General features: G+C 47.3%; 1 protein-coding gene across 1 annotated transcript in view; it reads right to left on the bottom strand.

The window, feature by feature from the left end:
* LOC123761571 (putative neural-cadherin 2) overlaps nucleotides 1–20,068 on the bottom strand; it is a 65,590-nt gene extending 45,522 nt beyond the window's left edge. Inside the window, exons 1-3 of the mRNA XM_069330683.1 lie at nucleotides 19,947–20,068; nucleotides 14,162–16,136; nucleotides 3,385–3,618 (exon numbers count right to left, since the gene is read on the bottom strand). Coding sequence (XP_069186784.1) covers nucleotides 3,385–3,618; nucleotides 14,162–15,614 — 1,687 coding nt within the window. The 5' untranslated portion in view covers nucleotides 15,615–16,136; nucleotides 19,947–20,068. The remainder of the gene's footprint in view (nucleotides 1–3,384; nucleotides 3,619–14,161; nucleotides 16,137–19,946) is intronic.
* Nucleotides 20,069–23,346: the final 3,278 nt, after the last annotated feature.

Genomic DNA, 23,346 nt, shown 5'->3' on the forward strand with positions numbered 1-23,346 from the left:
AGAGAGAGAGAAAGAGAGAGAGAGAGAGAGAGAGAGAGAGAGAGAGAGAGAGAGAGAGAGAGAGAGAGAGAGAGAGAGAGAGAGAGAGAGAGAGAGAGAGAGAGAGAGAGAGAATGATCTTGCTGGAAAATTGGTTGGTCCAAATGGAGAGCCGATATGCGACCATAAAATCCTTTCCCCATTTTTTTTTACGGGACTTCAAAAGAAAAAAACACCACATATATATTGGGAAAGTTGAGAACACACTGGAGGGTTAGAAGAGCATCTCAATAGACGGAAATATATGAGTCAATTACACTCTTCGTCAACCGCCAAGCAAGAAAAAGGTATAAATCAGTGAGCACGCAGAGAGATGAAGGAGCGAGCTAACAGACAGCCTTGAGGTCTAATATGAGCTTCAGTAGCAGTAGGCAGCCATTAGTCTCAGGAGACTATGGAGTTGCGCTCTGGTGGTTGGTCTGTAAGTGGCCTCTCCAGGGCGCAAAGCCAGGGTAGGTTGATACGGGGGGGGGAGAGAAGCTGTTACCGAAGCAGCAAGTCCCTCCACTCCTCTCCACGGCGCCGAAAGTCTCCAGTGGAAAAGCAAACGCCAATATATGAGCTATTATATATATATATATATATATATATATATATATATATATATATATATATATATATATATATATATATATATATATATATATATATATATATATATATATATACTGTGTATCTTGGGCGTCAAACCTTCAGACAAGCACGCTAAGAGTACATTAATATTTGACTTTAATAATAATGCTTTTATTAATGATGCCATATATAATATATCGTAAACATATTTTTTTTTTAAATTCGGGCTTTGCTATATTCGCAGGCTTGTAGGAACATTGCAGTAATACATAGCAACAAACATTTAGGCTCATTACCAAAAAATCTAGCACCAACAGTGTTAATGTTAGCATTAACACTATTAATGTTAGCGCTAATGCTATTCCTGCTGACACTAATAATAATAATGATAGCCATAAAATGAATAATATAACTAATGCTGACAGTGTTGCCACTGCTAATAAAACCACTTGAAATATATATCGTGTAGCCACGGAAAGTTTTTTTTTTGGTAACACTGCAGCGTGGGTTCATCTGGGGGACCTCCTTGGTAACACTGCTGCGTGGGTTCATCTGGCGGACCTCCTTGGTAACGCTGCAGCGTGGGTTCATCTGGCGGACCTCCTTGGTAACGCTGCAGCGTGGGTTCATCTGGGGGACCTCCTTGGTAACGCTGCAGCGTGGGTTCATCTGGGGGACCTCCTTGGTAACACTGCTGCGTGGGTTCATCTGGCGGACCTCCTTGGTAACGCTGCAGCGTGGGATCATCTGGGGGACCTCCTTGGTAACGCTGCAGCGTGGGTTCATCTGGCGGACCTCCTTGGTAACGCTGCAGCGTGGGTTCATCTGGGGGACCTCCTTGGTAACGCTGCAGCGTGGGTTCATCTGGCGGACCTCCTTGGTAACGCTGCAGCGTGGGTTCATCTGGCGGATCTCCTTGGTAACGCTGCAGCGTGGGTTCATCTGGGGGACCTCCTTGGTAACGCTGCAGCGTGGGTTCATCTGGGGGACCTCCTTGGTAACGCTGCAGCGTGGGTTCATCTGGCGGACCTCCTTGGTAACGCTGCAGCGTGGGTTCATCTGGACCAGCAAACCTTCAAGTCGATGGTCAGTGAAAACAGAAAATTTGGCAACGAAGCCGGACATAAATGCCGGGGGTGGGGGGTAGGGGAATGGGATGGGGTGAGCAAGGCGGTGATAACGAACAACGATGTACAGCAAGACGGACGATGCCGGCCAACGACAGATGACACAGGGTGGGTGTCGGCGGACGGCGCGGCAAGAACGGATTAAGACGCCGACCAACGATGGCAACATGGAGAACGATAGCCAACGATACAGATGATCAAACAGGCGACGAAAGGCGGCAAGATTAACACGACGGATGGCGACAGCTGGCATGAGTATAGTGACCATGTGGAGCGAGGCAGGCAGACGCGACGACGGCCCACGACGTGCGACGAGGCATTAGGAACACCCCCGGCCCGCTGACACCCCTGTCGGTCGGTATCCGATATCCACTTCCTCATACAGGGTCGTACTGCCACTGGGGGCGTATTGGCACTGGGGGTGGACAGCGCTCTGGGGTCGTAGTCCTAACGGGCTCGGGTTCGATCCCCGGCGGAGGTGGAAACAAATGGGCAGTTTCTTTCACCATGATGTCCCTATTCACCTAGCAGTAAATAGATACCTGGGAGTTAGACAGCTGCTACGGGCTGCTTTCTGGGGATATGTGTGTGTGTGTGTTTAGAGAAATATATGTTGTAGATATAATAAGAGAAAAAATAAAATTGTTTAGTAAGGCGGGGTCCATGAGCTAATCGCTCGATTCTGCAGATACAAATAGTAAATACACACACACAGGAGGGAGTGTGTGCTTGTCGAAGTAAATATGGAGTGGCGGGAGATGAAGGGCTGGCTGCCGGTGAGAGCCCCGTGTGAGTGGCGGGAGATGAAGGGCTGGCTGCCGGTGAGAGCCCCGTGTGAGTGGCGGGAGATGAAGGGCTGGCTGCCGGTGAGAGCCCCGTGTGAGTGGCGGGAGATGAAGGGCTGGCTGCCGGTGAGAGCCCCGTGTGAGTGGCGGGAGATGAAGGGCTGGCTGCCGGTGAGAGCCCCGTGTGAGTGGCGGGAGATGAAGGGCTGGCTGCCGGTGAGAGCCCCGTGTAAACAATACAAAAACGTCTGCTGGAAAAGAGTTTATATAAATGGAAATATGTGAACGCCAGAAATAGAACATCGTTTTAGAGCGACGTCCACCTCACTTCAAGCTTAGGCTGCACCCTTCGTGTGTTAGGGACCGCTGTAAGCTGACCTTCACAACCATCTGCTAGGCGCACCGTTTTCATCCCTTCTCTGGAGAAGTAGAGTGACCTTTCCTGTTGGAGATCGCTCATAACAGCAGCTCGCCCTCCACGACTAACGCTTAAGGCTGTTAAACACGAAATTTCACCCTTCAAGACTCACCCTTGAGGCCGCCACCGTCCACCACCTGGAGGTGGTACTCCAAGACTCACCCTTGAGGCCACCACCTGGAGGTGGTACTCCAAGACTCACCCTTGAGGCCACCACCATCCACCACCTGGAGGTGGCACTCCAAGACTCACCCTTGAGGCCGCCACCGTCCACCACCTGGAGGTGGTACTCCAAGACTCACCCTTGAGGCCACCACCGTCCACCACCTGGAGGTGGCACTCCAAGACTCACCCTTGAGGCCGCCACCGTCCACCACCTGGAGGTGGCACTCCAAGACTCACCCTTGAGGCCACCACCTGGAGGTGGCACTCCAAGACTCACCCTTGAGGCCGCCACCGTCCACAGCCACCACCTGGATGTGGTACTCTGGTGTAGTCTCACGGTCCAGGCAACAGATGGCGGTGCGGACGAGGCCGGTCTCTGGGTTGATGGCGAAGATGGCCTGGCCTGACCGTTCCTCTATGACGTTTTTCTCAATAGAATAAGTGAGGTGGGCGTTGGTGCCTTCCTGCTCGTCGTCCGCGTCCCACGCCCACACCACGCCCACCGACAGGTCTGAGGGAGAGAAGACGGTTAGCAAACAAACATCAGTCTTTACTGGAAGGGATCGGCTAAACCTTATCAAAGCACTGGAAGAATGTAAAGATTTCTTAAGAGACATCAACACCCGCAACTCGAAAGCCATTTGCAAAACAAAACAAAACAAATTAAAAAAATCCTTTGTCGTACCTAGAATACCTAGAATTAGTACCTAGAATGAATTCTAGTACCTAGAATTAAAAATATGCCGTACCAAGTATGATATCGTGGGCGCTTAATTCCGAACGAATTTGCGCATAGGGAAGACCTTGTGGATTCTCCCCTGAACACTTGACTATTTTCTTCTTCTACTACACCCTACTTTTGCATTATTTCATGCAATTTGATGTATTTTATTTACTTATTTTATTGCATTGTGTTACAGTTTACAGAAAGCACACACATACACCAATCACCGGTTGAAGAACTCCTCTAGGTCTGCAGGTGTGTGTGTGTAGTCACCTAGTTGTGCTTGCTGGGGTTGAGCTTCGGCTCTTTAGTCAAGTCTCTCAACTGTGTGTGTGTGTATGTGTGTGTGTGCGTGTATGTGTATGTGTGTGTGTGTGTGTGTGTGTGTGTGTGTGTGTGTGTGTGTGTGTGTGTGTGTGTGTGTGTGTGTGTGTGTGTGTGTGTAATTACCAAAGTGTAGTTACAGAATGAGAGCTACACTCGTGGTGTCCCGTCTTCCCAATACGTTTTGTCGTATACCGCTTTGTAACTACTAACGGTCTTGGCCTCCACCACCTTCTCACCTAACTTGTTCCAACCGTCTACCACTCCCTATTTTGCAAAAGAAAACTTTCTAATATTGTTTCGGCACCTTTGTTAGCTTGAATCTGCGTCCCCTTTTTCGTAAAGTTGCTGGTTTCAGGAATTCCTCTTTGCCAATTTGGTCGATTCCTGTTAGTATTTTATAAGTGGTGATCATATCACCTCTTTTTCTTCTATCTCCTAGTTTGTGGCATGTTTAACCCCTCTAGTCTGTTCGCAAGTAGAGAGTTTGTGTCTGTGTATACCCCTAGACACCCGGGAATTAACTTCTTTGTTCCGCCATCATTAGAGGGGCTTAACACAAGGTACCGAGACAAGCAAAGGCGTGAGACCCTTCACACACACACACACAGTGGCGCGAGAGGGCGTGCAGAGGCCCCAACACACCTGGCATCACTGCAGCAGCCCACGATCACATAAGTATTAAATGATCACACAATAACTCTGAAGACTCCCTACCCTCCCCCCATCTTCCTCTGTGGAACCTCGCTTGGAAGGTCATCTGACGACGCTTCTTTTGCTACCACAAAAGACCGTTAACGTTACAAAAGCATCGTAAAACGCACACATAAACAGATGCCAGGAGCGCTCCAGTCTTTTACACCGACAGTTTTCCGGCTAAATCTGACGGATCTGATGTTGTTTTACGAAAGAATTAAAGGGTAAAAATATCACTCCTCTGAAATAAGCTCTTGGTTCGAAACTATCGACATTTTTGCTTGTTACGCCACCACAGAGGAAGGGTAGAGACGACAGGGGGAAGGGTAGAGACGACAGGGGGAAGGGTAGAGACGACAGGGGGAAGGGTAGAGACGACAGGGGAAGGGTAGGGAAGGGGAAGGAGGAAATGACATCTATACAAATACTTCCATGAGGCTGAAATGAGCCGAAATGAGCAGGCGAGATATGGTGGTCAGGCTTGAAGCATGCGGTACGATGGACTTGTAGTCGTAGGGTGAGGCTGTGAGGGCGTGAGGCGTGTGGGCGTGAGGCTGTGAGGGCGTGAGGCGTGTGGGCGTGAGGCGTATGGGCGGGAAACAATGATCCTCTCACACAACGTCACAGATGCTGTCAACTAAGACTCGTCCCACAGGCTGGCTCCCACGAAAGGAAAAGCCGAATGTTTCAAAAACTCTTGACACGAACGCTCTGAACAGGGGCACGTGCGGATTTCCATACCTAAAAAAGCGCACCTGCCCCCCCAAAAAAAAATTAGGAGCGCTAATTAAAACATTCCAATGACTGTGGATAGGAGCAGAGGCCAGACGGCTCTCACGGTCCAGATTGTCTGCATATACATTACCCTGTCAATATCTCTTTCCCTGCCTGTCAATATATCTCCTTGCCTCTCTATATATCTCCCTGATTGTCTATCTCCCTGCCTGTCTATATCTGTCTCCCCGCCTGTCTATCTATCTCCCTGATTGTCTATATCTCTCTCCCTGCCTGTCTATATCTGTCTCCCCGCCTGTCTATCTATCTTCCTGCCTGTCTATATCGCTCTCCCTGCCTGTCTATATATCCCCCTGCCTGTCTATATATCTCTCTCCCTGCCTGTCTATATATATATATCCCTGCCTCTGTATCTCTCCTTGCCTGTCTGCTCTCTGCCTGTCCATATTTCTCCCTACCTGTCTATCTCTCTCTGCCTGTCATGTTGGGAGATATATCTCCCAACCTGTCTATATATCTCCCTACCTGTCTATCTCTACCCCTGTTAGTTGAGAGGACGGGTTGAGAGGACGGGTTGAGTGGACGGGTTGAGCGGACGGGTTGAGCGGACGGGTTGAGTGGACGGGTTGAGTGGAAGGGTTGAGCGGACGGGTTGAGTGGACGGGTTGAGAGGAACGTTGCTCTAGTACTCGACCCAGTCACTTGTTTACCTAGCCCCATCCAGTCACCTGCACTCCACTTCCTTGTGCACCAACTTCCCTCAGTTGCTCAGTCACGGCATACAGTCACTCGTCCAATATGCAGTCAGCTAGTCCTCTACTCTCCGCTCCCCATCCCCCTTCTAGCTACTGCCTGGCTACTGTCCCATGTGAGATGGGCATAAGTATGGTGGTGGCACTCCCCTGCCAGCCGTGGCACTCCCCCGCCAGCCGTGGCACAGTGTCAGCAGGCAAGCATCCAACCCCCTGCCAGCTCCGGCTTCCGGCTACGGCCAGAACCCGGATGGCTACACGGAGGAAGAGGGGCAGGAGGAGGGAGGAGGAGGAGGAGGACAAGAGAGGAAAAGAAAGCAGAAAGAGAAGAGGAGACGGCTCTTCTAAAAAAAAAGTATGTGCTCGATTATTGTTCCTTTACACACACTAAACAGACCCACAACGTATATTAAGCGGCAGGAAAAGGAGTATGTTAAAATCAGAAGCGCTGCAGAGAAGGTTTGCAAAATGATATAGCAACTAAAGGCAAGGACCGGTCAAAATTTCTCCGCATCATATGAGAGGAAATGTCTCTGTAAATGACCATGTAATATGATTTAAATTATCATTTCATTGATCGGGGAATGATCGAGGAAGCATGTGATGGACTCAGTGAAGGGTTTCAAGTGGTTTCCAAACTGGAACTGACCCTACCAACCCAACAAACGAATAACGGATTAGAAATTAATGAAACGCAAAATTGGTGTAAATAAAGAATTAAGAGAAACTGAGCGCGAGGAAATTTACAAAATCTGTACTGAAGACTCAGACAGGGCAAACATGGCGAGGCATGAGGTCCATTAAGGCACTCCATCAAGACGGAATGTATGTGGCTCTCATGTGCTCTGGTTGGTTACAACAGAACGAGGGGGATGTCGACAGAATCTAGAAACAAACTTGAACACATAGACAGCAGTTAGAATATCTTCAGTGTACGGGTAGCAAATATATACAGAGTAAGATGTAACACTATAATTAACTCAGGGTACATTAGACCTTGACGTTGGGGGAATTTTCACGTCAAAATACGGCGTGTTATCCGGTTGTCGATATCAACTACTCCAGACGATTGATAGTTAGGATGTAGGCAAGGCAGTTGGAGCTCAACTCCCGCAAACACAGTTACTCCACACACACACACACAGAGCGCATAACCCATTCTGATAACCAAAGCGTCGGTAAACTTCCCAAGTTATGTTGGATAACGAGCCACTACCAAAACTTATCACCAGTCTCCTTCCTCGTGCAAAAATACCACCACACATAAACCAGAGTAAAGGGCACACTTACCCAAAATCATGTCCAAAACTGTTACCTTAAACTCTTAAAAAATAATAATAATTTTGCCCGAAACGCTCTGCGTACCAGTGGCTTTAGGTATTGTATGTACTAGCTCTATCTATAAATCCATCATTATGTTTGTAACTAATTTCTATGTATGTACCTTTACCTGAATAAGCATTTGATTTGATTTGAATAATAATAATCAGCGGCGCAATTTTAGCATTAAAAAAATCAGCGTTAAGTTTTATTGAGAAAAGCACGAGACGAACCGTAAGTGAACGGAAAGTTGGGGTCGAAGTGGGATTACCATCTCCAGCTTCCAGAGGACTACTCTTTCTCTCTGGAGATCCACAGAGACGCCATCATAAAAGGATTTACGAGGGGAGTGCAACGACCCGTCTCCCCGGGGTCTCTTACGACCCCGAACGCCATTTTCAAATTTTTATTACACGACAATTTCCAATCATTCCAGGAATGGTGGCACTGGCTGGACTCGGCGAGAGGACGAAGTATATGTGGCCTCTTCAGCCCCGGGCACCCTGCACGCCTGAACCCCGAAAAGAGAACGCCGACGCCAGAGCCCAGAAAAGAGTACGCCGACGTCAGAGCCCTGACGCTCAAAATATTGCCTTCAGGTGCATTAACCTTGTGCAAATTGATACTCATTCATAAGGTGACCAGGTGAACGCTGTTGGTACTAGGTGTTCCGGTACACCCTAGTCCTACTAGGTGAACCCTACTCCTACTGGGCTTGTATGTGAACCTGAAGTTAAGGTTACATGTTCACACTTTAAGTTTGCAAGTAATCATACGAGAAAGATAGCATGGAACCATGATGAACTACCGATCACTCTTGCAGCCACTGGCGCGCTTCCTCGATGCTTTCAAGCACATTAGAACTTAGGAAACTTGCTTAAATATGGCTCCGAACGTTAGGACAAGTTAGGATTAACCCCAAAGGGGTGCAAATGATGATAATATTTTGAGTATCTACAATTTTGAGAGGATGAGTGGTGAGGCAAAGCCCCTCTCGGTGAGGCCCCCACTCCCCCGTCTGCAGGAAACTCAATGAGTTATTTTGTATGGACAGCGCCTCCCTCACGCTACTCCCACAGAGCGAGGGACGACAATGTTATGAGTGACAGACTTAAGTGAGCGTTCGCGAGCGATTGAAAGCGTGTGAGCGCTGGGTCACATCCCCTCCTCGACACGAGGCGACCCGCGAGTTTCGGCAGCATGCCACCAGAGGGGGTGGGTGGGGGTTAATGGGACGCCAACGGTGGGTGTTCGTCTCCGATCACATCACAGACCCAAGCATCTATGGTACAGGGGCCCCACCTGCACCATGTTGCACAGGGTCAAGATTCGCCTCCGAGAGGACCTCGTTCTCACAATGGCTGAGATCTTAGAGAAGGTCTCTACCATCGACAATGTCTCACCGGCTGACATAAGATGTTCACCTGCTCTTCTCCAGCGATAACGACCTAGAGAAGCTATTCGCCGCCTTCACCATGACCACCCTGCTAGATGTCGGCCTTACTCTCACTCCTCCACGACGCTACCTGGCGGATATGACTGTGTTAGCCAGACACATCAGCGCATGGATCTCCGCCCGCAGCGACGACGATATCCTCGCCAGCATCAATGCCCTGAACCCGACGCTGACCGCGGTAGTGGCCACGACCAGCACAAACTCCGACGACGCCCACACCATCAACTCCTACACTGACCATACTGAAGACAGGATACCGCGACCCAGCACTCCACCGCAAATTCCCAGAATGACAAATGCAATTCCTCGAAAAGGACGACGATCCTCATGGTACCGAACTACCGAGGTTGTTCTGTTTAGATATAAGGCATCGCCTTGCACATTAAACTGCAACCTGGCGACCATGCGTCCTACGGACCATACCTGGTACCCCGGGACCACACTTGGTACCCCGGGACAACACCTGGTACCCCGGGACCATAACAGGTACCCCAGGACCATAACAGGTACCCCGGGACCATAATAGGTACCCCAGGACCATGACAGGTACCCTGGGACCACACCTGGTACCCCCAGGACCATAAAAGGTACAATCTGGCAAAGGGGGTATGGAGTACCATATTGGGTAATCCACTGGAGGGGGTGGCCGGGGTGTCTGTAGTAGTGAAAAGGTTAATTTCTACGTCATCGAAAAGAAGCTCTCCTCCTGCTGTGTGGCCGAGGTCAAGTTCAGGAGGCTCACGCTGGGAGGAAGCTGAATACTCAAGTTAACCAAGAGTTATATGCTGGTCTGAATATAGAGTGGAGATTGTGGGGGAAAGATCGAGGCGTTTACGAATAGCAGCGCCGTGACGCGGGGAAGGAAGAGGGTGTGGGAGGGAAGAGGGGAGGGGTGATGGAGAGGGAGGGGGAGAGACAAAAAGGGAGGGAATGAGGGAGGGAGAGTTCGAATAGAGCACCAGTCAGGCGGATAAATCTAAGAGGCTGAGAAAGAAAGGGATTAGGGATGTAGGGAAGGAGGGTGGATGGATGGGTAATAGGGAGGGGTGGGAGGGTAAGGGAAGGAAAAGAAACGCGTGTTACAAAAAGGTAAATTTTATACAGCACACACACACACACACACACACACACACACACACACACACACACACACACACACACACACACACACACACACACAACTGTTGGTGAGAAACAACACGCTCGAAACAAAAGAGAGAGAGAGAGAGAGAGAGAGAGAGAGAGAGAGAGAGAGAGAGAGAGAGAGAGAGAGAGAGAGAGAGAGAGAGAGAGAGAGAGAGAGAGAGAGAGAGAGAGAGAGAGAGAGAGAGAGTGAGAGAGTGAGAGAGTGAGAGAGTGAGAGAGTGAGAGAGTGAGAGAGTGAGAGAGTGAGAGAGTGAGAGTGAGTGGGATGAGGGGCAGGAGAGGTGGAGAAGGAGCCGGGACACCTGGTGGAAAGACCCGATGACTGCTGGTCACTGCTGGTGACCAAGGTTCACGGAGTCAAGGGGTCGGAGGAGCCGCGGTAACCAACCTGTCCTCCCACAAAGAACGCTGCTTTCCGCTCGTACGCGTGACATAAGACAAAAAAATTGTCGCATTAGAAAATGGAAGCGGCTGGCGAAAGTGACGTACTGTCTCCTATTCTACTTTGGGTCCTCTGGTTGGTTAGGAGACGACATTTTAATACGACCGTTTTCCTGACGTAGGGACATACAACCCCGCTCCTGTGCCAGGTACGTCCACTACGGGCTCGCCATAGCCCGTGCTACTTGGAATTTTTTGTTCCGGGTAGCTGAATCTAAGACAACAAACTGACATTCGGAAACCTTAGGAGGACGGGCTGGGGTAAGACGACTCGGCCTCTTGTGTATTCCTGACAACGGCGGCAAATTTTTCCCTTCAGTGTCGGCTTTAAGGAAGAGCAGCTGGGTGTATTATACTTACCACTTACGATAGCAGTCATGAGATGGACTGCATCTTCATCTGATCTGGGGGAGAGAGAGAGAGAGAGAGAGAGAGAGAGAGAGAGAGAGAGAGAGAGAGAGAGAGAGAGAGAGAGAGAGAGAGAGAGAGAGAGAGAGAGAGAGAGAGAGAGAGAGAGGGGAGAGAGAGAGAGAGAGAGCGAGGGGAGAGAGCGAGGGGAGAGAGAGCGAGGGGAGAGAGAGAGAGCGAGGGGAGAGAGAGAGCGAGGGGAGAGAGAGCGAGGGGAGAGAGAGAGAGCGAGAGAGAGCGAGAGAGAGAGAGAGTGAGAGAGAGATTCCCTAACACTCTTTTTAACACCCAAGGAGAAATCCCATCCATACCAAATATTTTCTTTGGTTAAGTCTTCAAAAAACATTTTTATATCTTACCTTGTAAGGGCTGTTGTATCCATTGTATCTAGGCCCAAGGCTGATGATCTGGGGCCCACTGAACGTACTTTCATATCTGAAGACACTCCCAAACATCTTATTTAAAAGCTCACACATCTCAGGTTTAGTCTTAACTAGTGCATTACTATATATCGGTCTTTGGAGTTTGTCCTTTGTTTGCAAGTCACTCCCACTAATGTCGCAAACTTTAATTATAAATATTTGTACATTTATAACTAAGCTTCCACACAAATTACAATACAATGTGACAGATTAATTCGTTGTCTACATTTTCCCTTCACATTAGCTCTCGGATTCCGCTCCCTTTTCCCAGATTAATTATTTCTTGCTCTCTTTTATTTCCGATAGTTCTGACTTGTCTGTTTCTTTATCGCATCTATGCCTAGCCTTCTCTTTCTCTTCCTTCCCTCTCCAACTCACCTTCGTGAACCTAACGGGTTTGTGAACTCCTTTCTCCAGAATATAGCTTCTTACTCCCTGGGTGAAGGTCACAGGACATACTTCCCATTACCATTCATTCCCTCGCACTTCTCTGGTGATAATCTTGAAGAGCGTCTTCAACTCCTCATATTTTCCTCTCCTGAGCTCTTGGGGGCTCCCATCAGCGACATCATAACATAGAGCAAATTTTAATATCCAGAAGCACAAGCTCGCTCTTGCTAATAGGAGCTCCGCAATACTAAATATATCTTCCTTCCATCTGGAGAGCAATAAGTCGTATGTTGCCGGTTCATCTGCGTCTCTCACTGTGGGTGCTTGCGGGGTTGTGTGTGGGGTGGGGGTTGACGCCTCACTATCTGTGGGACCTGCTCTCCTCACCATCTCTGGGACCTGTTCTCCTCAGGTGAGGAGAACAGGTCTCTTCAATACTCAATATTGAAGAGATATTCTTTCGACTCTCGATATACGATTCTCTTCAATACTCATGGGTCGTAAAATTGTCACTTTATCGATATTTGTTTAAAATCCCGTATTATAGTCAGTCTACTTCTTTAACGGCTTTGTCCATTACTCAAGAGTATCGTTAACAAACCAACCCTCCTCCAGGATTACTTTATCAACAGTTGCAAACATTATAATATCAGGTGATGTGTTATTTTTAGCTTAGTACTTCTCTCACATCACCTTCACACCCACATAATCTAACCCGGGCCACAGAATCATCTGTGCTGTGATGTGCTGTGAAGTCATCTGTGCTGGCGAGGGTTCAAGTCTCCAGGTGGGTGTGTATCTAAAGTTGTTAACTTCAAACTTGTGGTTTAGGCAAGTTAGTGCATTATATATATGCCTCTATATTCAGGTTCCTGAATAATGTTCTGACTTTTGTTATTATAGAGTATGCCAATATTATCCCAATTATATGTGCATACTGAATTAGATTGGTGTTACATCCACTTCCAGGTCTTTTTCTCTAGTTGTTAGAGGAAGGTCGTTTCCCTTCATTATGTACCGTCCTTCTGGTCTCTTGGCACCTATTTCCATTTACATCACCTTACACATACTTGTGTTGAACTCCAGTGGCTATCTCTCGGACCAACTCTGCAGCTTGTCTAAGTCATTGTGGAGTATCTTACAGTCTTCATCTGTTTCAACAATTCTCTTTAAGTTTGCATCATCCACAAACATCGACATATTGGATTCCAATCCAGTGGTTGTCATTAACATAAATGAGAAATAGCATGGGTCCCAGTACCGATCCCTGAAGTACTCCACTTGTTTCTCTACGCCGGTTCTATTTCTCACCCTCTCTATTTGTCCTTGACTTCTGTCTGTTAGGTACTCTTAAGTCGTTAGAGGGAGGTAGTGATAAGGGTCCAGGACCTAACCTAATCTAACCACTTGGACTGGATGGTAGAGCGACGATCTCTCTTCTTGCAGGTTCAATCCCCGACCGTCCAAGTAGTTGGTCACCATTCCTCAATCTGTTCTATCCTAAGCCCTTACGCTCATGTCTCTTCCGAGTGCTATATAGTCATAATGGTTTAGCGCTGTCCCCTGATAAATTACCTTACTTATTCCCTCCTGGTTTATATTTCCGGTTTTTCTCTCTCCAACAAGTAAACAGATTCTCCTTTTTTCTAAAGGGGAGAACAAAGGACTAGTGAGGTAGCTCTAGCCGCTGGAGCAGTGTTTGTTTGATCTGTGTACTACGTGCTCGAATGAACATTACTCAAGAGATTCAAGCCATGAATGATAAGACTCATTGATGGGGCTACCTTCAGCACCTATGAACATATTTCCTGAACATTCAGAACAGGAGAAAACTACTACTCACTGATGGGGCCGTTCTCCTGCACCTGTGAACCACACATGAACGTACACACCAGGAACAAAGTACTCACCGATGGGTTCGTTCACAGCACCTGTGAACCACACATGAAAGTACACACCAGGGCTGAAGTACTCACCGATGGGGCCGTTCTCCTACACCTGTGAACCACACATGAAAGTACACACCAGGGCTGAAGTACTCACCGATGGGGCCGTTCTCCTACACCTGTGAATCACACATGAACGTACACACCAGGAACAAAGTACTCACCGATGGGTTCGTTCACAGCACCTGTGAACCACACATGAAAGTACACACCAGGGCTGAAGTACTCACCGATGGGGCCGTTCTCCTACACCTGTGAACCACACATGAACGTACTAAGGGCTGAAGTACTCACCGATGGGGCCGTTCTCCTGCACCTCGCCGTAGATGGTGGCGTTGGGGAAGACGGGAGCGTTGTCGTTGATGTCCTTCACCACCACCGTCACCACCGTCTCCGCCACGTGCACCTGCTCCCGCCTCATATCCTGCAGGTACCATGGCTCCGCCTCCGGAGTCATGGAGAAGACGCCATAGTCCCCGCACCCTCCACCCTTTGCCCCAAACCTCTTCACGTAGAGTCGCTCATCTATTGCCTGGGTACGTGCCGCACGTTTTTTGATAAGGGGTGTCGGTATGTCTGCCTCCTCCTCGATGCCCAAAAGGCTTCCCGAAACCTTCAATAAGTCGGCTCCTGAATGGGTCGTGCTTGTGGGCCTTGATGCAGACGGGGGATTATCACGCTCGTGTTGCACAGGTTCTTCTGTACGGCTAGTCTCTCCGCGGGTTGTTGATCTCTTGTATCGACTCCTGGTGACTTCCCGAGGCTTTGTCTTTAAAGACGGAGTGCTGTTAGTATGGGGGATGGGCTCCGGTATGATACCTAGAGATAACTGGCCTCTACCCACGTTAGCTCTTCCCCTTAATCTGAGTCTCGGAGCTTTCAATTTAAACACGCCTCTGACAGCCAGACGTTTGCGCGGGACGCCACCACTGAGCTGATATTTCCTTCGTGGGATGGACCTTAGCTTGAGCCGGGGTCTTACTGGTGGGCCGGGAGCCTTTGAACTTGCTGTGGAGTGTTCGCCGCTACGAGCGCTGTCAGCCAGGGCGTTCTGCCCATCGCTCCACCTTCCTGTGGCAGGCGTTTGTTGAGCTCTAAGATCACTGTCCTTAGCCCCATAGTGTGTCTCTAATGATGTTTCTGGTGCCTCCAGCCTCCTCTTTGCTATTTCGCTCGTTCGTTTATCCGCCAAAATTCCCTCTTTATCATTACGGTGTACCTTGTCCCGAAGCTTTCTTCTGTTTCCCCCTTCCCCCGTTCTCCTCTCTGCGAACTCGCTCTTTCCCCGTGAGAATTTCCCTGCAATTAGGGTTTCGTCTTCAGATTTCTCCTGCGTGTTATTGATGGCTTCGTTGATCCCAACTCGTTTAGTTCTCAGGTGTATCACCAAGGCTTCTGGATCTTGTTTATTTTTCTCTTCAATTTTTGGACTCTGACGTTTATTTTGTCTTCGCCTGCTTCCTACATTTTCTTTGTCCTTGTGCGGCTCGGCATCACCTTGTGCTCTTCTGATCCCCGCTCTTCGAGTTTGAGAAGTGAAGTACCGAATCTGCACTGGCACACTAGGTTCGTCTTTTACCATGTAGCGAGACTCGAGTGATCCTTGAGGGTTGTGTGGCATGGGGACCTGGTCCTCTAGTGGTACATGAAGTTCGCGTGATATGTCAGACAGGCGTTCTGGGGGCACCTCAGGGTCTAGTGAGGAGACAGATCTGGCCTCTGGTGGCATATTGGGGTCATAAGACATGACAAATTGGCTCTTTGGTGCCACGTCTGGGTCGCGTGGTGAGAAAAATTGCTCATCTGATGGCACCTCAGGGTCCTGTGGCGTGACACGCCGACCCTCTTGTGATGTATCAAGGTCCAGTGTCCAGACAGCCTGGGCCTGTGGTGGCACTCCCAGGGTGCGTGTGGTGAGAGCGTGGGCCTGTGGTGGCACTCCCAGGTTGCGTGTGGTGAGAGCGTGGGCCTGTGGTGGCACTCCCAGGTTGCGTGTGGTGAGAGCGTGGGCCTGTGGTGGCACTCCCAGGTTGCGTGTGGTGAGAGCGTGGGCCTGTGGTGGCACTCCCAGGTTGCGTGTGGTGAGAGCGTGGGCCTGTGGTGGCACTTGGGGTTGGTGGGAGTGGAGGTGTTGAGGGTGTGAGAGCGTGGGGGGGCGCCTGGAGGCCCGGGAGGCAGCGGCCAGCGAGGGCGACACCCGCTGTCCGTCCCGCACCTGTACCTTCACCTGCCACCTCTCTCTCCCCAGCGGCGGGTCCCGGTCCAGCGCCTGCAACCATACAACACCACATTGTACTCTCACGTGTACTACATAACACTATAGCAACCTGTGTACTACATCACACTATAGCCGCCTACTGTGTACTCTCTCTCCCCAGCGGCGGGTCCCGGTCCAGCGCCTGCAACCATACAACACCACATTGTACTCTCACGTGTACTACATCACACTATAGCAACCTGTGTACTACATCACACTATAGCAGCCTACTGTGTACTACACACACTATAGCCGCCTACTGTGTACTACACACACTATAGCAGCCTACTGTGTACTCCACACTCCCACTATAGCAGCCTACTGTGTACTACACACTCCCACTATAGCAGCCTACTGTGTACTACACACACTATAGCAGCCTACTGTGTACTACACACTCCCACTATAGCAGCCTACTGTGTACTACACACTCCCACTATAGCAGCCTACTGTGTACTATACACACTATAGCAGCCTACTGTGTACTACACACACTATAGCAGCCTACTGTGTACTACACACTCCCACTATAGCAGCCTACTGTGTACTACACACACTATAGCAGCCTACTGTGTACTACACACACTATAGCAGCCTACTGTGTACTACACACACCCACTATAGCAGCCTACTGTGTACTACACACACTATAGCAGCCTACTGTGTACTACACACACTATAGCAGCCTACTGTGTACTACACACTCCCACTATAGCAGCCTACTGTGTACTACACACACTATAGCAGCCTACTGTGTACTACACACACTATAGCAGCCTACTGTGTACTACACACACTATAGCAGCCTACTGTGTACTATACACACTATAGCAACCTGTGTACTAAACACACTATAGCAACCTGTGTACTAAACACACTATAACCTGTCCAAGCTTTCAAGTATACAATAATACACTCCAGTGACCTGGGAATAGAATTTGCTCCCAGGAGGAGCAAATTATGTAGCATATATCCAACTCTTGGTGAATTGCTAAAGTATACATATGACCTATATGTAGTATCCATATGTATGGATCATCCATATGCCATATGAACTGTATGCCATTTGAACCGTATGGCATTATTTTGTTTTATATTTAGGTCAAGAAAAATGACCAAATTGACAATATTATTGATATTTTGCACAAGAAAGAATATGAAAATGATTATTATTATTAACCAGCAAAGAATAACAGAGCCAAGAATAGCCATTATATCGCACTAACTAGAACATGCGAAGCGCACAGCCACTTGGAATCACACGATCGTAGACGTCCGATTATCGGGAGCAACAGTTAACACCTTCTTGTAGGGGCGACATTTTTGAGTGCTCGCGCCATTGGAGGCTCATTCAAACCAGAGGAGACAACGCTCATCGTTGCATTGCTAGGGAAGAGCTTGGAAACACACACACACACACAAACATGTCTCTAAATGTCTGTTTTCTTATGCATTTCAAGATGTCATGTGTTCTTTTGTTCAGGCTCGAGAAATATTTAAAGATGCCATTATCGACACCATTTTGAAAATGTTCAATTATATTTCAAAGGCTTTTATGTCATCAAACATATCAAGTGTTTTTTGCATTATTATTATTATTATTATTATTTAGGGGTACCACCTCTGGTGCAACTGTAGGGACCCACAGCCTCGGAGAAGAGAATAAAGAGTATTCAGAGAATATCTTGTGGATTCTCACTGAGCAATCTAATATTTTCTTCTACCACCCTCTACCTTTTTTATTATTTTATATATGATTTATTTATTGTTAAACTATTTTTTACCTGCTTAAATTTATACATATCAAATATACACAATATATATCAACATTATTATAGTTATTATTATTATTATTGCTATAATTTCACCAGCTTCCAGTTCTCGCGACAAGCGACATAAGTTCATCCAAGTCCATGTCTTTCCCTTAAAGTTGTGCTGACTGAGTGACAGGGAGACACGCCCACACCGTGTCTGCAACAGTGACAGGGAAGACACACACACACACACATCATCCGTGTCTGCAACAGACAATGACTCTCTCTCTCTCTCCGGTTCGAGTCCCGGAAAGGCGTCACGTGGGCCAAGATGTAGGAGAAGGGAGTGAAGGAGGCATTAATCACGTGTACATCAAAGAGACGCTAATGAGACTGGAGAGAGAGACAACTTTTACTCTCTTGATTAAAGACATGAATGAGTTGGAGGAGGACACCTTGATTAGTTAATGATTTGCAGCGGGGAAATCATAAACATTTACTCTTCATAACAAGTAAACTTTGATAAACATACTTTGGAGAGAGAGAGAGAGAGAGAGAGAGAGAGAGAGAGAGAGAGAGAGAGAGAGAGAGAGAGAGAGAGAGAGAGAGAGAGAGAGAGAGAGAGAGAGAACACTTTAATTAGGGTATATTTATAGAAGCAGAACTTTAATTAATATTTTACCTTGGGAATGAGGCCACGTCTGTTTATGACTAAAAACTGGCTTCCAAAGTCATTACTTGGGATGGGGGGTACTTTAAAGCAAGACTTAATTGGAAAAGGGGGGCACCTTATTTCACTGCTGCACTTGGCTTAGAGTACCTTAATTCAAAACTTAATTTAGAACGATTATATAAATCTATCGACATATTTTACTCGAATTTTATAATTACCACGATGTAATTTTGAATTAATAATTAATAATTTTAATTATTATCGTCATACTCAGAGATGTGGCAGCTCTTGACTTGAGAAAAGGGAGTAGAGACGACTAATGATGTCAACAGACGAGTTGATCTAAGATTTAGTGGACTCATCTTACAAGAATAACACCATTGTCAGCCATTAAGAAGCAACTCTTGATATTGTTCCCACAGCTGATGCCATGGTCCTGTCAGTGTGAAGTTCGAAACGAGAACCGAGCGGCCTCTCGGTCCATGAGGCTATATAAAAAAAATAAACAAAAATTAAAAACCTGCTAGGCTTTCTACCTGCAGCAAAAGAAGACTCTCTCTCTCTCTCACTCTCTCTCTCTCTCACTCTCTCTCTCTCTCTCTCTCACTCTCTCTCTCTCTCTCTCTCTCTCTCTCTCTCTCTCTCTCTCTCTCTCTCTCTCTCTCTCTCTCTCTCTCAGGACGTTTTATTTTTCCGGAAATGGATTTTATTTACCGGGCGGGCGACAGTTATGGGTAATGATCGAAAACGCCCTAAGAAGGTTTAGATAAGTCACCGCTAGACTGTCGCCGCAAAGGGCCGGTTTCTACGACACTTCCTCCCACTCCTTGAGAAACGGAACCGGGGTTGGCGGGAGTGGGGGGGGTTCATTAAAGCATTTACTCGTATGTATGTACAGGTGCATAGTGACTGTGGTCACTATGAGGGCAGGTCAACACTCACCCTCAGCTGCAGGAGGTGACCGGTGAGGGGGGTCAACACTCACCCTCAGCTGCAGGAGGTGACCGGTGAGGGGGGTCAACACTCACCCTCAGCTGCAGGAGGTGACCGGTGAGGGAGGGTCAACACTCACCCTCAGCTGCAGGAGGTGACCGGTGAGGGAGGGTCAACACTCACCCTCAGCTGCAGGAGGTGACCGGTGAGGGGGGTCAACACAAGGGGGGGTCAACACTCACCCTCAGCTGCAGGAGGTGACCGGCGAGGGGGGGGGGGGTCAACACTCACCCTCAGCTGCAGGAGGTGACCGGTGAGGGGGGTCAACACTCACCCTCAGCTGCAGGAGGTGACCGGTGAGGGGGGTCAACACTCACCCTCAGCTGCAGGAGGTGACCGGTGAGGGGGTCAACACTCACCCTCAGCTGCAGGAGGTGACCGGTGAGGGGGGTCAACACTCACCCTCAGCTGCAGGAGGTGACCGGTGAGGGGGTTGATAGTGAAGAAGGCGCGGGTGGGGGAGTGACCGTCAACTCCGTCACCTCCAACACTGTACACCAGCCCGGCAGAGTCCACCTTGTCGGGGTCCACAGCTTCTACCTGCAACACCAGTATTCTTATTTTAATTTTGCCCCGAGGGGCGAGTTTATTGGGCAGCGCCACTCATCCTGTGTGTGGACACACCGCCATAACAACATGTACAACACTCCCCAATAGGAAGAAAACCCGGTGGGTTGTTCCACCTGTCAATTGTACCCAGACACAGCTGGGACTTGTTTAACTGTCTCCAGTGAACAGCTTCTCAAACAAGAGGATTAACATATATCAACCGTTTTAAAAGCTTACGTTATCATGCGGGTGCAAAATGGGGGAATCTTTTAAAAACAGTATCAATAATTGACAAATAGTGTTTTCTTAACTCAAACAATGTGGGGTTTATTATTGTACACATATTTCTAATGTCTCTCAGGTGATCACATTCACTCATTCACTCAGGTAGTGGTCAAGGCGGTGTCCGTCACTCTCACCACAGATTCTGCAGCTCCGCTGCTCAGCTGTTTTTTCCATCCCGAATCTCCATGGTTATTTGTATTCAAGATGGATTCTCTCTATTACTGATTCTCTCCCGCGGCCACCTCCTCTTCGTCCGTAATGATTAGGATTGCCAGTAGCATCGATGTTGTACCATCGTACAGATTCACCGATTTGTGCTTCTATCCTCCTTTCCTCAGTTACCTTGTCACGATGACGTTTTTTTTATAATACCTCTAATTTGCAGAAGAGGGTAGAGGGTCTGTTACTGTGAAGTTAATTATATTTATACTCATTAACAGGGACAAATGGGTTGGCTCAACTCCCCCCCTCCTCACAGCCACTAATAAAAACATAAATGGAAAGCTTTACGAACTTACACACACAGAACATGGTTGAATTAAACATTAATTCATTATTAAACAAATCATTAAAAAATAAGCTAAACGATACAACTAATAATGCATTATTAGGCCTGAACATAGGCCTACAGCACCACAGGTCACAGGAGCAGTGCACTCTCAAAATCACAGAACATCCAATGAACAATATATAACAAAATGTTTCAATAGGTTATACGATAACACACGAGTGTGTGTGTGTTGAAGGCACATTTGTAAATACTAAACAGCTGACACAACTTATAATAGTTTCGGGAGTGGTTAGTGTTTGTAACTCCCTGCTAGGATGATATCACGCCCCCCCCAGTCTGCTAGGATGATATCACGCCCCCCCAGCCTGCTAGGATGATATCACGCCCCCCCCACCCTGCTAGGATGATATCACGCCCCCCAGCCTGCTAGGATGATATCACGCCCCCCCCACCCTGCTAGGATATCAAGCCCCCCCAGCCTGCTAGGATATCAAGCCCCCCTCAGCCTGCTAGGATATCACGGCCCCCCCCCCAGCCTGCTAGGATTATACAACAAATATGGTGCCGTACAGAGAGGAACAAATCTGTACCCGTAGAGTGTAAATATACACCACCCACCCCAACAGTCAGCGAGTAAAAAAATAATAAAAAAAATAAAAGCAAACAAAATAATTGGGGGCATCGTGATAATTGCAGAATCCAGGTACAATCAGATACAGGAATCAGGGGGAAGCTTTATTGGCAGCAGGTGGTGGAGTCGGTCGGTGTACACGTGTTCACTATACGTGTTCACTACACGTGTTCACTAGACGTGTTCACTACACGTGTTCACTAGACGTGTTCACTACACGTGTTCACTAGACATGTTCACTACGCGTGTGCCTGCAGAATCGAGCTGTTATAGCTCTTGGAGCCCTGCCTTTTCCCCCCTTTTATTATGTCGACTACATATGCATTTCAAAGGAATTGTGTCCAACCTCTTGGACCAGCGGAAATCGAGCTCCGACACTGCTGGAAGCAAGGCCGACGCTCTACCGACTAGTCCAGGTGCTTGGAGTAAAGGCGGGATCTCGGATCCCGCCTTTCTAGCCGCCGGCTGTTTAAAGTAATTATATATACATATATATATATATATATATATATTATTAAATATGACCGAAAAAGTAAGATTAATAATTCTTATTAATCTTAAAAGTAAGATTAATAATTAAGTAGAATTATTAATCTTACTTTTTCGGTCATATTTAATAATATATGTCTACAGGAAAGACTGCTACCAAAATACACTAATATATATATATATATATATATATATATATATATATATATATATATATATATATATATATATATATATATATATATATATATTAAAAACAAACAATACAGAACACGAAACACTGGATATAAAATTGAAAAGTTTAGATTAAAAAAAAAGACCTGGGTAAATACTGGTTTGTGAAACAGATTACCGATGCAGACGATGAGCCACGATAACGTGGCCAGAAGATATAATGACCAAACCCCACCTCAGAAGATGTGGCGAAGACGAAGTTTCGATCCGTCCTGGACCATTCTCAAGTCGACGGACCGAAACGTCGTCGTCCCTTCACCTTCTAGTGTGTGGTCTGGACAACATACTTCAGCCACGTTATTGTGACTCATCGCCTGCATTATGTTATATAATTATATAAAATATATAAATTTTATATATTATAATTATATAAAATATCCTCGTGTGGATATTAACAGGAGCCTCTTTCTTGTACGGGCCAACAGTCCTTCTGCAATTTCCTTAATTCTTATGCTACTTAACAACACAAACACACACATTGTCTGGGGAAGAGTTGCCGTAGCGCAGACACGGAAGATGTCAACTATTTACACAGAAAAGGCAAAAAAAAAAAAAAAAAAAAAAAAAAAAAAAAAAAAAAAAAAAAAAAAAAAAAAAAAAAAAAAAAAAAAAAAAAAACCCACAATCTAAGGAAGCATACACGACCTGACAACGGTCCAAGATGGACCGAAACGTCAATTCCTGAATTTTCGGACGTGTCTGGTTATGTACATGTTCAGCCCCGTTATTGGGCCTCATTATCTATACGAGGAAGACTGTAGCGAGGGAGTTACAAGCGGGAGGAGCCAGGCACAGTACACGTGGCTAGCCTCACATGTGTGGCGTCACCACACATGTGCAGCCACATGTGAAACAGCAGAGTGGTGGCGTCATGAGACCAACACAACTACTGGGGCTACCAGGCTGAAGCCTCGTCTCTGCACACACACATTCTAATATAAGTATTTTAATTCTATTTACATTCTAATTGCATTCTAATTCTAATTACATTCTAATTTCAAGTTCTAATTACATTCTAATTTCTAGTTCTAATTACATTCTAATTTCTAGTTCTAATTACATTCTAATTTCTAGTTCTAATTACATTCTAATTTCTAATTTTA

This window comes from Procambarus clarkii, chromosome 24, assembly GCF_040958095.1.
Source record: "Procambarus clarkii isolate CNS0578487 chromosome 24, FALCON_Pclarkii_2.0, whole genome shotgun sequence".
In the NCBI taxonomy this organism is placed as follows: domain Eukaryota; kingdom Metazoa; phylum Arthropoda; class Malacostraca; order Decapoda; family Cambaridae; genus Procambarus; species Procambarus clarkii.